Genomic DNA, 15,908 nt, shown 5'->3' with positions numbered 1-15,908 from the left:
TGAATGCGCCTGTCTCCTCTCACGCTCTGCGCTCTGACACGCTTTCACTTTCGCACTTTCGCGAGTGCGCCAGGACAGCCCAAGGTGTTAGGGCGATGGGAAGCTGTTAAAATGCGCAGCACGTTGAAGCACATATGTGCACTCTGTTTTAACTACCTACTAGATGTGTGATCTTGGAGGGTGTAGTTTAGGCTCCGCATCCGTCGCTTCTTCGGCTCGCCTCTAACTTAACCGAGCCCTTTTTGCCAATTCTTGCTCTCCTAAATTCTCCCTTTTTGCATTCCTTTCCCCTAGGTCTGTCTCTGCTCTAACCATACTCCATTGCTCAGTCTCCATTCATTTTATAGCTACTAACAATGTCATGCGGCCACTTTCTCTGTCTTTTCTTCTTTCCACTTTCCTCTATCATACACTCCTCTCTTCCCGGCATTTCTCTCATTTCCTGATTGGTTTTTTTTTTCGATCGGTACCCCTCTTCCTCACCTTGAAGGCTCTGCTCACCCTGTGTCCTCTGGCGTCTTTTAGCCAATTCCTCTCCCTCAGTCTCTCTTCGCAGTGGTTCACTGCATCCCTTGCCTTCCAGGGTTCTTGTTTTCCCTCATCTCAGATCCTTCTTCACACCTCACTCTCCGGACCCGTCTCACCTCCCTCCCGTACAGGTTTTCTTTCTTCCTCATGCCTACAGATGCTCCTGCATTTCTTTTATTTCCATGTTCGTGTCTGCGCTCATCAACCTGTATCTCACACCAGGCACACACACTTCGTGGACTCCTGCCTGTCCCCCTGCTATCTTCCTCACTGTCCTTGGTGGTCCTACTACTTTATTCTACCTTCTCGTACTTAATAGCTCCTACTAGTCGCAGCTATCACCCTAATCTTGAACTTCCTACTATCGCTGTGTGCCAGCACTCCCTAAGCCCTTTGTGTCCTCGCCACTCAATCCCTTGTGGGTCATAATGGCCTTATCCGCCCCTGTCTGTAGTTCTGATAGCTTTATTCTCTCCAATCCGGATGTTTTCTCTGCTCCTCTTCCCTGCTTCTCTCTATTCTCATGCAATCATTATGTTCTCCCTATGAGCTAATTTTTATGTCTTCATCCCGTCATACCCTCTACTATTCCCTGTCCCTTCTTTGAAGTTCTCGTTCTCTTTTTATATACTGCCTAGCATTTACATCTTCGCTGCATTTATCTACCTGTCTTTTAGTAGTTAGTTATATACATGTTCCCGACCCTCTACCCACCTCCTGCTATCTTTTTACATCCCTCTCCCAGCAGGAGGCTTCTAATTTTATATTCTCCTTTATCTTCAACAATTCATATGTCTTCTCCTAAACTCTTCATTAGCTTGTGATGTGTTTACCTGTCCCATCCTTATCAGTGGCTCTCGTTTTCCTCCTTTCCATACTCTTTTGGGGGAAGATGCTTCCTTTATTATCTCTCTTTCCCAGTAACCGTTTTAGTGATTTTCTGTATCTTTTAACCAAACAGTTTTTGCTCTAGTGACCTTTCTGGTCTCTGCTTTCATTATTTGTCGTTTGCAGTTGGTGTCTTTCTTGTGTCTCCTGTTTCTCTTTACCAGTCCACTTTCTTAATCACTTACTCTTTTCCTTTCATCCTTCCCTCAGGTTTACTTTGTTTGTCTACCAGTTGCTGGTTTCCCCCTCTAGTTCTAGTACATAGTTTCCACATCACATCTTTCATCTTTTTAGATTTGGGTTTAAGGCCCAACCAGGTTTTTTCTGGCCATGCTGGCCAACCTCAGAATTGTTTCTGATGTCGGCTGTGTCAGAACATTTGTTTTAATCTGTCAGCTACATTACACCTATTGCCTCGTCCATCTGTCTTCACTGTGCTTTAAAGGCAAAGGGTTAGAAAGGTGTCCATCGTTTCTCCTGACAACGTCTCTGTTTCCACGTTCGTCTTCACTGCCAGGCTCTTTTGCAATGTTCCTCAGAACCCCTCATGCCCCCAGTCTTCTCAATATTTATTTTGAGCCATTGCTTCTCTTGTCCAGTGCATGGCCTCTACTTCTGGTATGGAATTGGATGGGCAGCAAATAGCTCATGCTGAAATTAGCCAAAACCAAAGTCATGCTTGTGAACTACTAGGGGCCAATATGAGAAAGTTTAGTGCTGTCTGTTTTGAATGTTGATAACTACCTGCATATCTTGCATTTCAATCAACCTCCTCTGGGGCTTCACTTTATTTTTCCTCCTTCATGGTACTGCACCTTATGGAGCAGGGGTGTCGGTTGCCCTTTATCATCTGCATCCAAAGTCAAGATTCTTGGGTTTCATCTTGATATATTGCTGTTGTTTGATAAGCGAGGCAGTGTTATAACTTTTGATTTCCTTCAGATTATATTATTAAGGGGGATCATCTCTTTTTATACTGCTCTATTTTTAGGTTCTTGCTGTGGAATCCATAATATTACCAGATTAGATTGTGTGAATAAGTGCTTTTTAGGTATACTATCCAACATAGTTAAGAAGCTCCAACAATTCTAAAATATGGTGGTTATGCTGATTTACACTCTTTCTGAATTGGATCAGCAATGCCCATTTTCACGTAGGGCAGCAGATCATTTGTACGACCTTTAGCTTAATTGTATCTGTAGTAAACTGATCTAATATGTGCCTCCCTCTCCCCTACCACCTGCCCCTTCGGTCTGATGCCCGCACTCACTTAGCGAATTCTGAGGTGGGTACAAGTACAATGGAAAGCAAGCATGCTTCAGACTGCCTTTTATCTAAACATATTTTTGCGTTTCATCTTCTCAAACCCACCCACCAAAGGATGTTCTAATCACCAAGCAAAATAACATTTTGTCACTTTGGCGCTCCTAGTTACCAAGCAACTGAGTAATGTTACTGACTTTCAGTTGCATACTTTCCAGCTATCCTTTATATTTTTTAAATAGCCAGTCCATGATTATTTGTTATTGCATAATGTGGGTGCCTGTAGCGAAGTTGAACTGTATAACGCAAATGCAATTTATTTTTGTATGCAACGGCCAGCACCAATTTACTCTACTGTGTCAAAGGGGGAGAGCAGGACAGCCCATATCTACCAAGTGCCGCTATTCTTCTCTCTTCCCAAGTGCTAGAGCACTTTCTGGCTGCCTAGCACCAAGAACACATCCTGTACGACAGAGTAAAGGTGTCTTTGTGTGCCTAGCATAGGTTTTGTACTGAGAGATAAAATACTATGCCTAGACTTACTTTTAAACTGTTTCTGCTTTTTGTGTGTATTGTGCAGAACAGCACTCAGAAAAGTAAGAAACATTTGAAGAAGAAAAAACTTTTATCATTATTTGTGCCTGACTTGAGCTGGTGTATTTTTTTGGCGCAAAGCTTGTCTTCAAATATTAGTAGATTGGGGTTTGCAATGGAAACCATAGGTGGTGGCACGGGAACGCCCATACACCAAGCATGGAACGTTTTTTAATGCAAGCTAGTACAAATCACTATTTTGCGTTACTTTTTTCAACTTTCCAATGCAAAAAAAAAAATTTTTTTGCGCTGAAAATGAATTCGCAAATCAACACTTCACACCATTTTGCAAAAATTTTGATGACTTTGCACCGGTGCAAAGTGATGATAAATGTGGCCCTTCAAGCTCAAATGTCCCTCTGGATTCATTGGTACTGAATCTCCAAAGGCCCTTGCCTTCCAATCAGCCCAAGGCTCTAACAACTCCCCAACTTACCTGGTGCTGCAGCTTATACGACTCTGGTTTCAAGTCATAAGTTTCATAGTCCCCTGGTCCATCATTATTAAAGTTTGAGCTATTGGCATTGTAAAACAGCTATGACTCACATAATTAACGACGCCCTACAAATTTTAGATCAAAATGATACCTGCCTCCTCATCCTTCTTGATCTCTCTTCAGCATTCGACACTGTGAAACATGAGAACCTACTCAAACTCCTAAACACAAGAATGGGTCTCTCTGGAACTGTTCTTCAGTGGTTCACCTCCTTTCTACACAACTGATCTCAAAAATTCAAGAGCAACAACTTGATGTCCGCTCCAATACCTGTATCGTTAGGTGTCCCCCAAGGATCCTGCCTATCCCCTACCTTGTTCAACCTAGTTATGGAACCTCTCACCTCCTTGCTACAAGCATCCAATGTACATTTTCACATGTACGCCGATGACACCCAGCTATATTTCAAACTACAATCCCCCAAAGACATTATGCGTCTGAACTCAACGATCAGAAACACCCAATCCTGGCTGGCCGATAACCACCTCAAACTCAATGCTATGAAAACTGAGTTCCTTCTGATCGCGAAAATCTCTACCACTCAAACATGGCTTAAACAACTAACTGCACTCAATGTCCAACCGACCATCGTGGATTCAGCAAAATCTTTAGGTATAACACTTGACGCCAATCTCAACATGCAGCAGCATATCAGCAAGGCAACTAAGGGAGCGAACTTCCAAATAAATACCTTGAGGAAACTCCAACCCTTCCTCCCAGCCAAGGACTTCCAAACTGCAGTACAAGCACTAGTCATCCCTCGCATAGACTACGGCAGCATCGCCCTCTGCGGTCTCCCCCTAACTACAACTGCACCCCTAAGAGCCTCGCTAAACGCGGCAGCGAGACTCATCACTGGATCTAAAAAGCACTCACATATCTCCCCTGACTTTAAATCCTTGAACTGGCTGCCTTTTGAAGCAAATATACATCTGAAAATTGCCTGCATGACGCACAAGGCTATACACTTGAAATCACCCGGCTACCTCACTCAGAAGTTGACAATTTCCGGCGGGTCCAGAACCACCAGAAGTACAAACAATCTTCTGCTGAAGCCTCGAAGATTCCGGAAGGAAAAAACTTACAAACGCTCCTTCTCAGGAATGGCGCCTAGGATTTGGAACTCACTCCCTCCTGAAACTAGGCTCATCTCATCCACTCTTCTTCTCAAGAAAGAAGTTAAAGCTATCCTCATGGCTAAATACACTTGAACTACTACTTTTGATCTATTAGACTTTGCGTGGAGTTAAATTATTTGCATGATCCCTTTGCACATGTATTTTACTTGTATTTCTGACCTAACAGAGTTCTCATGCTCCCTTGCACATGTATTTTACTTGTATTTCTGACCTAACCGAGTTCTCATGATCCCTTTGCACATGTGTTTTACTTGTATCATTGTCCTAACGAATGTTCATGCTCCCTCTTATTTGTACTACTGCATTGACCTACCTTACCTTACCTTCCTGCGACGCTCCCTCGTTTACCCACCCTTCCACCCATTTATACCTATGTAAAGCGCTCTGTTATCTGCAAAGATCTTGTTCGCGCTATATAAAACTTCCAAAATAAATAAATAAAGAAAGTAAATGCCAATAAAACACATAAGATAATGGACGGAATGCTGCATATTGGCAAAACATTTACCCCCAGTCACAGATCTGGGTTTAATCCATTGTTATTTTGCTCACCACGCCACCCCAGTTCAGACATGGCTATATGCAAATCAGTAAATGACAATGCCTTTTATTCATTTGTTTTTAAAACCTACAATCGGTGCATAAGCACGCACTTTGAACGTATAGTCCTTGCTTACGATGAGCAAGGCTGGCAGTAAAAGAGACTGCCAGCCTTGCTTCTCATAAGCATGGACTACAAGTACAAAGTGCTTGTTTACGCACAGATGCAAATGAATAAAAGGCATTGTCATTTACAATGCCAATAGCTCAAACTTTAATAATGCAAGACCTATTGCATTGTAAATGCTTGTTACTGATTTCTTTGGAGAGATGAGGGGAGCCCATCTCAATAGGCCAGAAGGTGGGGTTCCATAGATAGGGCTATTTGTAGTGAGTGCTATCAGCGTTTTATCGGAGTTGAGCTTCAGGTGGTTGCTGTTCATCCAATCCCGGATGAACAGCATGGTTTGAAACCAGTTTATAGGTTAAGAGCATTATAATTAGGTCATGAAGATTATTTAAGTTACTAGACCTGCAGATCTAGTAAAACGTTTTATGATTTTTGGAGCCTTGGATACATTTTAAATACCTGTTTACAGGAATGTGTATTTTCTTTCTCACTAACGTCTTGAACTCATTTTAGAATTTAAAAAAGTTTGAGGGTGCCAGAAGTTTGGATTTTGTCTTACCATGCCTGCATTGCATTGGTTTCCCAAGAAATAATTTTTCATAGTGCATTAAGTGATTTGATTTTCTGCAAACCTATAGTTATTTACAGTATGTGGCAGCATAATTTCAGCCAAAATATTAATATAACTTTTTGCCTTCTTGCAGCTTCAGAAAGTTCAAATATACCACAATCAAAATTAGTTTTAAATAAATTGCTGAACAGAATTCGATCCCAAAAAGGTCAGCGAGCATTGAACTCTGACATTACACCTGCAAGTGAACCAGTTGGGCCAGGATCATTTGCCATTGATGAAAGACTACAACAACCTGCAGCTGTCTCAGTACAGGAAGGGCAACCAGAACATCTTTATGCACCAGATATTATAAGTAAGTAGTTTTATGTGAGTGTGTACTCATGTTTTGGAGTAGATTGTGTAATGTACAGAGCTTACTATGACTTTTTGCACTAATTCAACCCACAATGTAGAATACATTTTGTTTTGTTAAATTGTTAAATTGTCAAAAATGTCCTTATAACCAAGAAGTTAAGACTTCCTTTTGAATGCATGATTTTTATGTATTATAGAATAGACATACAGGTAGGAGTTCCGTATAGAGTGTTCTCTTCTTTTCTCCCTCCACAAATGTAAGGTCTGTTACATTATTATTAACAGGTCAAATTGTGAAAATATTGTTTTCCAAATAGTGCTGTCTGACTTGGAGATTCATCATTCAAATTTAGCTGGAAAGTAAGAAGAAAAGAGGCCCTAAGTGAGGTTGTTTTTAAAACATAATCAGTATTTGTGGCTTCATTGTGGTGCCCTAGTGTGTGGAGTCGGATGGTGTTAATACTGTACTCTTGACGTTAACAGTCTTAATGTCCCTTTTACTTCTGGCATGTGGATTAAGGGGGTTTAAGGGTTGAACTAAAAAAATAATGAGGAAATACCCAGGGAATTGGTAATTCTCTGTCCAATTGCCTCAGTAGTTTTTCCTTCTCCCCAGCTCCCATGCAGGTCCATTGGAAACCTCTGGGGGAAGATGAGAAATCTGTGGTGTTTCCTTGTTATACCTGATGGGGCCTGTTTCTCTTTTATCGGCCACATTGGGATTTCCATTGCACTGTCCTACAATACTGTGGTCTTCAGTGTGTATGCTTTGTTAGTAATTGCAGGAAGTGGACTATTATTTGGGATGGACAAGTAGCCACCTCAAACAATGAGGCTACCACCTGCTAGTTGTTACAAATTAAGCAAAATAAAGTGCACTCTATCCCTGGTAATGTGACATGAAATATTCAGACATAAAATGGAGGCAACGTGTAAAGAATTTAAGCAGCGTATACACAGAAGAAAAGGAAAACTGCAAAATTACATAACCAATTTTAGAATGAAGAGAATTAAGAGTATGAGTAAAATAAGACCAAAATGACATAAAATTCAAAAAGTCAAACCGGAGACATGAATTGTTAAAGATTTAAGTAAAAACAGTACTGAAAAGAAATAAGAGACCATGATAATCTATGGAAGTGGTAGACTTGGACCTAGGATTGATTTGAGGTCTAACACAATGGAGACTAGATTGGATACAACAAGTGAATTAGTTCTGGTGGACGTCTAGAAGTCAAGAAGTTTGAAAAGGTTTCAAAGTCCAAATTCAAAAAGGGGCTTTGTCATTTCTTTGAAGAAAGTTTTCTTCCTGCTGGACAAATCTGAAATTTTAGCCACCATCACGGAGCTGCTTTGTCAGATACCTGTTACAGGTTGGTGCCTTTGACATTTTTTCCTTGAAGAGGTTTCTGTAAAAAAAAAGTGCCTCTTTTTGCATTGTTAGTCCCTACTTTTTGCCTTATTTTGATATGGTTTCAATTGTAGTGCACAGGGTCCCTGCCATTCAGGTCTCTCTATGCCAGTGCCTCTTCCCTAAAAAGATATCTCCAATTGGTACTTCAATCCCCTGTAAGTTCCCTAGTAAGTGGTACCCTGGGTACCTAGGGCTGAAGAAACGGATACAGAAGAGGTTCCCCGGGTATCCCTCTCACTGGGACCCCCCCTCACTGGGACCATGTCACTGCCCTTGCAGCTTGCATGCCCCTGTGTGGGATAAAATGACAGTCAACATGGCACCCTGCCTGGATTGGTGCCATGCCAGCCATCACTGCCTGAAGGTATAGGTATGTCACACCTCTAATAGGCCTCACAGCCCTAAGGCAGGGTGCACTATACCACAAGTGAAGACATATCTGCATGGCAAATATGCCCTACACCATTGGGTACCATTCCTAAATATTGTAAATGCTAGCGAAGCCATATAGAGTACATGGGCTGGAAATTCGACATCTCGAGTTCCACATCAGCATGATGGCTTCACTGAATACAAAGGTGTTTGGTACCAAACTACACCTTTCAATAAATCCCCACTGATGTCAGTGTGAGATTTATTAAAACTTGTACTCAGAGGTCACCTCGGAGGTGCCCCCTGAAAACCTACCAACCCTGGTGGGGTCTCTGACCGACTGTAGGCAGCCAGCCACCACCAGACATGTTTCTGGACCCCTTGGGTAGAGAGCCCCTGCTCTCTGGGAGCAGAAACAATGCACTTCCTGGGCAGGTGTGTCACACCTCGTCCCCCAGGATGGACCAGTGCTCGAAGAGGGAAGCTTCAAAGGACTGCCGCCTTTCTAATGCAACCCCCAGCCTCTGCTGCTAGCCTCAGATGGTAGCCGCTGGTTTACACCCCCATTTTGAGCGGGAGAACTGGTGGGAAATCTCAGGAGAATAGAAAGGGGTACCTGTAGGAAGCTGGCTCTGTATATACTATACCAAAGTGAGCTATAGTGTGCACAGGGTCCAGTGGAACCCAAAAGGTAGGCAGAGGTAAAGTAGATAGAACCTCACTCGCTATTTGGGGTAGTGTGGTCGAGCAGTAAGGCTTTAACAGAGGATAGTGTTAAGTATTTGTTGTACTCTCTCGGTCAGCAAATGAATTCACACACTGAAAGACTAAACTTCAGACTAATTGTTTTTGTATAAAAATATTCTTTGTTATTTTATTACCTAGAACCAAGCAAGCCTGACACAGGTAAGTGATAAATACTTTGCAGTAAATATACAGTTTTAATACAGTTTAGATTGTAATTGTCTATTCACTTTGTTTTGATTTACAGTATTGTTACTGAGAAATACAATGCTATGTAAATACAGTACATATACTTTGAAGGGGTCTTTAGTAAAATGACCAGTACATTACTTTCAGATTACCTTTCTTACGCAGTGTAGTATACCTGGACACTACACTGGGAAATGACCTGTAAACATGTAATTAAAATAGTTTTTGTTAATTGGTACAATTTTAAAGAATTTCTTTAGGTTTTCCAACTCCACACTAAGAAACGTTTCATTGAAAAACAGTCAATATTATCCTATGGAGGAAAATAGTGTTATCGGTTTACAGGTAAGCACTTTGTTGTGGGAGTTGGTGTTCTGGAGTTAGACTTCGGGGTCCCCCAGGGTCAAGGATGCACTCTTTTTTCACCATCAGCGGCACTAGGGCGGCTGGGTTCAGGGTGCTGAGGCCCAATGTTATCCAATGGGGGATAGGAAGCCTCTATTTGGTGGCTGCTGACGAGCACGCCTCTGGGTTGTGGGAGCAAAGCTCCTGGACTTAAGCTCAGGCACCTGGGGGTTTAGGCCAGCACAAAAGTTTCACCCTCAGCGGCACTGGGGCGGCTGAGTGCAGAGTGCTATTTTGGCATCTGAAGCCGTGTAGCTTTCAATGGGATCTTGGGGATTGGCTAGGCACCGTCTGTTTGGCCACCTAAGGCCGTGGGGCGAATGGTGCAGGGGTGCCTTTTAGAGTCTGTTCTTCTTACCAGTTCCTGGTCTCGGTTGGGGGGACCTTCCAGTTTGAGGCTGCAGGTGTCGGCTTGAGGCAGGTCAGGGGTTGCTGGATCTTGGGTCAGGATCGCTGGGAATACCTCCTCTTGGTGTTGGGCCACTCGAACTAGGGCTGTGGGCATTGGGTGCTGAGTGGTGCAAACTCGTGGATCCTTGCGGAGCTGGAGTCTGGTGTTTGAACAAATCCAGTGTTCACGGGAGACAGAATCTTTGGGATTGAAGGCAGGCAGGTCCTCCGGGTTTGTCGAGGTTGCTGGCTGCAGGACACACGGGGATTTCGCTGTAGCAGGTTCGAGGTGGGGACAGGCCAGTAGGGCTGGGGCCAAGTCAGTGGGCGTCCTCCTTGTTAGCTTCGGCACCGCTGTTCGGTCCTTCTTCTTTTCTTCTTGCAGGTTCTTGTCTGAGGAAGCAAGGTTCAGGGGTGCCTCTAATTACTAGATTTAGGGGTGTTACAGGTAGGTAAAATGTTGGGACCAATGGGTCCCTTCCCTGGGGTGAGTACATCCCCTATTATGCCACCCTCCAGTGGGAGGGGGCATAAGGCTTTTCTTGTTTGGCTGGGTCCCCCTATCTACAAGATGGAGGGGATTGAGAGTTGTGCTTCACCTCTAATCCCCCACCTGAGGGGTGAAGGTGGCAGAGGTGTGCACACCTCTCTTCCTCACTTGTTTTTCCCGCTGGTTCTCCCGCCCAAAGTAGGGGTCAGAAACAGTGTAAACCAGTTGCTGGAAGTAGCAAGTGGCCTGGGGAAGCTCACAAAGGTGGCAAGCCTTTGCAGCTTCCCCTTCGTAGACCCTGCCAACCTGGGGGAGGAGGCTTGGCACCTTGTCTTTAAGATGCCCTCTGTGTGCATTTTCCATTAAATCCCACACTGGCATCAGTGCAGGTTTAATGTGCTGAGCAGTTTGATACCAAACTTCTCAGTTTCCAGTGTAGCCATTATGGTGCTGTGGAGTTTGTAATGGCAAACTTCCATCACCATATACTCTTCATGGCAGCACTGCACTTACAATATCTAAGAATGGACTTACACGCTAGGGGTACAGACTCCTGCACCTGTACCTTCACCACTGGTATAGGGCACCCAGCTAGAGGGGTGACTGATCTATGGCAGGGCAGTGGGTTGTAAGCATGGCACACAGGGATGTGTGCCATGTCGACTCTTCATTTGTTCTGCACAAAGACACGTAGCCTGCAAAGGCAGTGTGTGAGTGTAATGGTACAGGGCCTCTAAGGGTGGCACAATAAGTGCTGCAGCCCTTAGAGATCTTCCCTGGTTACAGTGCCCTTGGTACCTGTGGTACCTTTTACCAGGACTGACCTGTGGCCAGAGATGCCAATTGGGTTTAGTTTTTAATGTAGGTTTAGGAAAAGAACATAGGCCTTGGGCACCTGATTGGCAGGAGCCCAGAGCACACTCCGTCAAAGCTCATCAGCAGTTCAGTAAAAAGTGGGGGCTACAATGCAGGATGAGGGCACTATCTCACAGTGCCCACCTCTGCCAACTCCACCCCTAAGGTGGGGGAGGTGAGTTACAGGACGTCTTTCAGTCCCTATCATCTTGAAGATGGGGAGACTCCTCCCACAGGAGAGTGGCATAATTGAGGGTGTAGACACCTTAGGTAATGTGCCTATTGGCCCTACCTGTCACTCCCCTAAAAGACCCCTAAGTTTAGTATTTAGGTGGCTTCCCCCAGACCCTGAAACTAGTTCCTGCCGGCCTGAAAAGGACGAAGAAGACGCCTAATGACTTCGCCCCAGCTCTACCGGCCTGTCACCGTCTTCAAAGGTCCTGCATAAGAAGACGACACCTGCCCTACAGGCAGCAACTTCCAGAAGCCAAAGAAGACTTCCTACTCTTCGACAAAGACCAGAGACTCCAGAGGGCACTGTTATGGCAGAGTTTTTGGCTTTATTTAGCAGTGATATAGATCATTAGTCTTGCTCGCATCTAGTATAGGTATTCTTAGCCTGTGTTGGCCCTTTTAAGCCCTTTTTTCCAGACCTAGAAGAGGATAGCTGCTTAATATGCCTTTATTCTTGACTTTAACCTGTCTATTGCCTATTGGCTTTGACATATTAGACACATTGGTATGGTTTATGTAGGTATTCTGACAGAGCTAAGGAGCATTTCACCCCTTTTCAGGCCTACAGGCCTAGAGCTAGAGGGACTCCATCTTGATGAAGCTGAGAGGCTTTTCAGGGCAAAGGCAAAGTTTATAGTTAAGGCTGTTGTTCGCTTGGAGAGAACCGGTTCAGGCTGGCCCTTATCGAAGGAATGTATTTTTCTCCACTCCGAAGACACAACTTCAGGCTGGCCAGCTGGGAACGTGTCCTTGGTACGGGGAGGTACAAGAATTTGGTGGGCGGCAGGTTACTGGCCGTAGCTTTCCATGAAAGGACAAGCTTCCATATTAGCGAGCTACAGGAAAGGAGGAGTGCTCAGTTCAGTTCAGCTCAGTTCAGTTCAGTTTTGGAGGTCAGTCCAGCGTGGTGTGCAGTTCAGCGTGGTGCTCAGAACAGCTTGGAGCACAGAACTGCTGGGAGCTCAGAACAGCTTGGAGCTCAGAACAGCTTGCAGAGAGAGAGAGGATGTCTGCTGAAGCTGCAGAATAGAGTGCAGTTCTTGAATGGAGAAAGAAGGCAGACGATTGCTGAAGATGAGGAGAGAGAAAGCAGTGCAGAGAGCATCAAAGAAGGCTGTCAGCTGGAGCAACTGAACCAGAGGCGTGGTGATGTGGTGACGGAGGGAGAGACAGAGAGAGCCCTAATCCCACCAGAGGCAGAGAGAGAGCCCTAATCCCACCAGAGGCAGAGAGAGAAATCTTCCTTCTAATAGGTGAGGTAGTCTGAATTAGTTACACTTACACTTTATGTCTAATCTTTTCCCTTTCAGCGGAGTGTTCCTGTTATGTTTAATCCTTCTCTTTCAAGCGGTGTGTTCTACCTATAGTCTTTGTCAGATCTGTGTAAATGTTTATATTGTTGTAATAAAATAACCCCAGTTTATAACAAACTGGTGTGTAGCCCCTATTCTTGTTCACTGAAGGTAAATGTATCTCCTAGGTGATTACTAGGTATGTGAATGGATGAGTAATCCCAATCGGGTAAGTGGTGATCACATAAATAGGGAGTGAGTGGACCTTTGATGCCAAGAGCAGGGAGTACACTATACAATCTGGAACCCTATTCAAAGTTATTATTGTAGTTCTATTCGAAGTAGACCACTGAGATAATACCCCAAATAATGGTTCATAGGAATGTGGTCGTCGTTGATATGCGGCGTTAGTGACAGCACTGGGTGGGAGACCAGTGTTAATACCCACTGGATTGTGGCTTGAGTAAGTGAGAGCGTTAGGAGGTCGAACTAACGTGTAGTTTCGCAGGATTGCGAACAGTTTGGAAAAGGGAGCATTGGGTTCTGCAGGCCCGTGTGTAGACACACCGGATTGTGTGTCATATCTGCCCTAGGGTAGAACGGTCTGGGTCAGGGTGGCCGCGAGACCAACTGATGTGAATAAGTGTGGTGTAGGGTATGGATATCCCTAGTAATCTGTGAGTATTCTTAGTATCCCTATAGATTTAGTGGTGTTCTTAATAATATGAGCTTGTATATTGCGAGTTCCCCATCCTCAGGTAGGTACCAGGTTCCTGGATAGAGGAGTCCTGAGGAGGGAAGGTGAGTACGTTCTGGCTGGGTTGGAGGGGCCCCTGGGGGCTGATCCCACCTACTCAGAAAATCCAGCCATTACAGGCACCCGGTTTGTTCCCAAGAAACCTACACAATGGACTCTGGTGCCCTCCGGATTTGTGAGTCCCTCCCACTCTGCACCTAACACCTCCGGCCCATGTCCAAATGAACCACCGACCAAGAACCAGCTCCCCAGCGATCCTGACCTCCAGTCCAGCATTGGCTGACCCCTCCTGAACCCCACGAGACTGCCTGCAGCCTGAAACCAGAGGCTTCACCTGACCTCGACCTGCTCCGGTAAGACGAATCCGACATCTAAGGGCACCCCTGCATCCGAAACCCATGAGCCATGGTGAGCCCCTACGACCCCCTACAACTCTACTTACCTCTGCTGTCTCTGGTCTCCCTCCTGCAGCCTCCGGTGCAACGCCTGCAGCCTGTTTGTCCAAAGCAAGTTCTACATTGAAAAGCATTAGGCACATGACTGTGTATATGCACCCTGCTCTCCTTGTGCCGCTGGTGGTGTATATTTGTAACTGCATTGTGGCCCCATGCTTGCTCTTACCCCCAAAGCTTGGCCCCTTCAACCGAGATACCTACCTGAAAGCAGTGTGACTTCAAGCACCCCAGTCTCCATCGAAGCGCATTGGGCTGAACTCAGATTTTCTCCTCTGCACCTAGCTGCCCCTGTGCCGCTAGTGGTGCAGTTTTGGTACTCGCCTGATCCTTGCCCCTTGCTGACCTTTGGTCTCAAAGACTAGAACTGTAAGTCGTATATTTACCTATATAAATGAATTATTGTTTTCCCCCTTCTATTCAGAAAAAAGCTAAAGACCTGGTTGTTTTCCCAGGCATATGACAACTAGGCTCTTTCCTCTGCTGCTGCCTAACTTCCACTCCCGCGCCAAGAAAACGTCAGTTGAACGTGTGCTTGACAAATACCTTTAACATAACATAACTCCATATGATAACATTGAACTCTTTGAAAAGTGCACTAAGTGTCGACTTTTGAAAGTCTTAAGTATTTTTCCTGTAAAACTTACCTCATTGTGAAGATCTTAGTCATAAAATAAAACTTAAAGCTTATTTTAATAAAAAGTTGTGTGGATCTCCTTTTTGAGTCCGAGACAGTAATTGGTCTATGTTGTGCAATACATTTCTTACGCTATTCTGTTTTAAGCCTAAGGTTGCTCGCCCACACTACCACTGATAGAGCACTTTGGGTTTGCTTTGAGCCCTGTACACTTCTGGAAAATCTCTGGACTCTGTGCACGGTTTAACCACCTAGTGGCATACATATACAAAGCCAGCTTTCTGCACTTCTGATGTAATCTGTGACCACCGAGGGCGGTCTCTGTGCTCTACTTGGTACAAAAGTCTGACTGAGAGCTGTGTAGTAGTTGATATATTTCAAGGTGGTCTGGGAGTTGTGTTTTTATAGCTTTCTTAATGACTTTAGCTGGAAAAGGCAGTTGTGAGATGGGTCTGTAGCTGCTGAGGGTATTGGGGTCCGCTGTTGGTTTCTTCAATAGGACGTTGACTGCTGCTTTTTTACAGCAAGACAGGAAGGGAGCAGTGGTTCTGGAGGTGTTTGTTATATTGGTAGTGTGTGGGAGATGATACTTCTTCCAATGTTGTATATGAAGTGGGGACATGCATTTAAGGGGACTCCTGAGTGGAGGCATTCATTAGGGTGGTGCTTTCTTTGTTCGAGAGGGGCCTCCGATTGCTTAGCTGCTGTTTGACAATGGAGGTGTCCGACTAGTTGGGGTAGTTTGAATCAGTATGCTGTGTGTCGAATGTGTTGTAGATCTTGGCAATCTTCTGTTCAAAAAGGATTGAGAGGTCATTGCAGAGTTCTTGGGATGATATAATGTCGTTTGCAGCTGCGGAATTGGATAACTCCTTGACATAGGTGAAGAGTTCTTTGCTGTTGTTGGAGCTGGCTTTCAGTCTGAGAGTTAAGGCCTTTTTCTTTGCATCTCGAAGTTAGTGGTGGTAGAAGTTTAGGACGGCTTTGTTTGTGGATCTTGCAGTGATGTCTTTGTCGGGTCTCCATTTTCTCTCAAGTTGTTTGCACTGACGCTTGGACTCCCTGAAGTCGTTCATGTACCAGTTGGCCTGTTTGTTATTTTTGTAGGTCTTGTTTCTGGTGTGAGCTATGCGGTTGGCGCAGTTGGCGAGCCATTTATTGAAGAGGTTGC

The 15,908-nt window shown here is 44.6% G+C and overlaps 1 protein-coding gene across 1 annotated transcript in view; it reads left to right on the top strand.

Moving 5' to 3' along the window:
* The window catches only part of CEP295 (centrosomal protein 295), a 582,564-nt gene that overhangs the window by 75,013 nt on the left and 491,643 nt on the right, over positions 1-15,908 (top strand). The window contains exon 15 of the mRNA XM_086935313.1: positions 6,283-6,504. Within this exon, the coding sequence (XP_086791439.1) occupies positions 6,283-6,504 (222 nt within the window). The remainder of the gene's footprint in view (positions 1-6,282; positions 6,505-15,908) is intronic.

The sequence above is a fragment of the Lissotriton vulgaris genome, chromosome 8 (assembly GCF_964263255.1).
Source record: "Lissotriton vulgaris chromosome 8, aLisVul1.2, whole genome shotgun sequence".
In the NCBI taxonomy this organism is placed as follows: domain Eukaryota; kingdom Metazoa; phylum Chordata; class Amphibia; order Caudata; family Salamandridae; genus Lissotriton; species Lissotriton vulgaris.
Note: the sequence above shows the minus strand (reverse complement) of the source record. Positions and strands in the feature narration are given on the sequence as shown.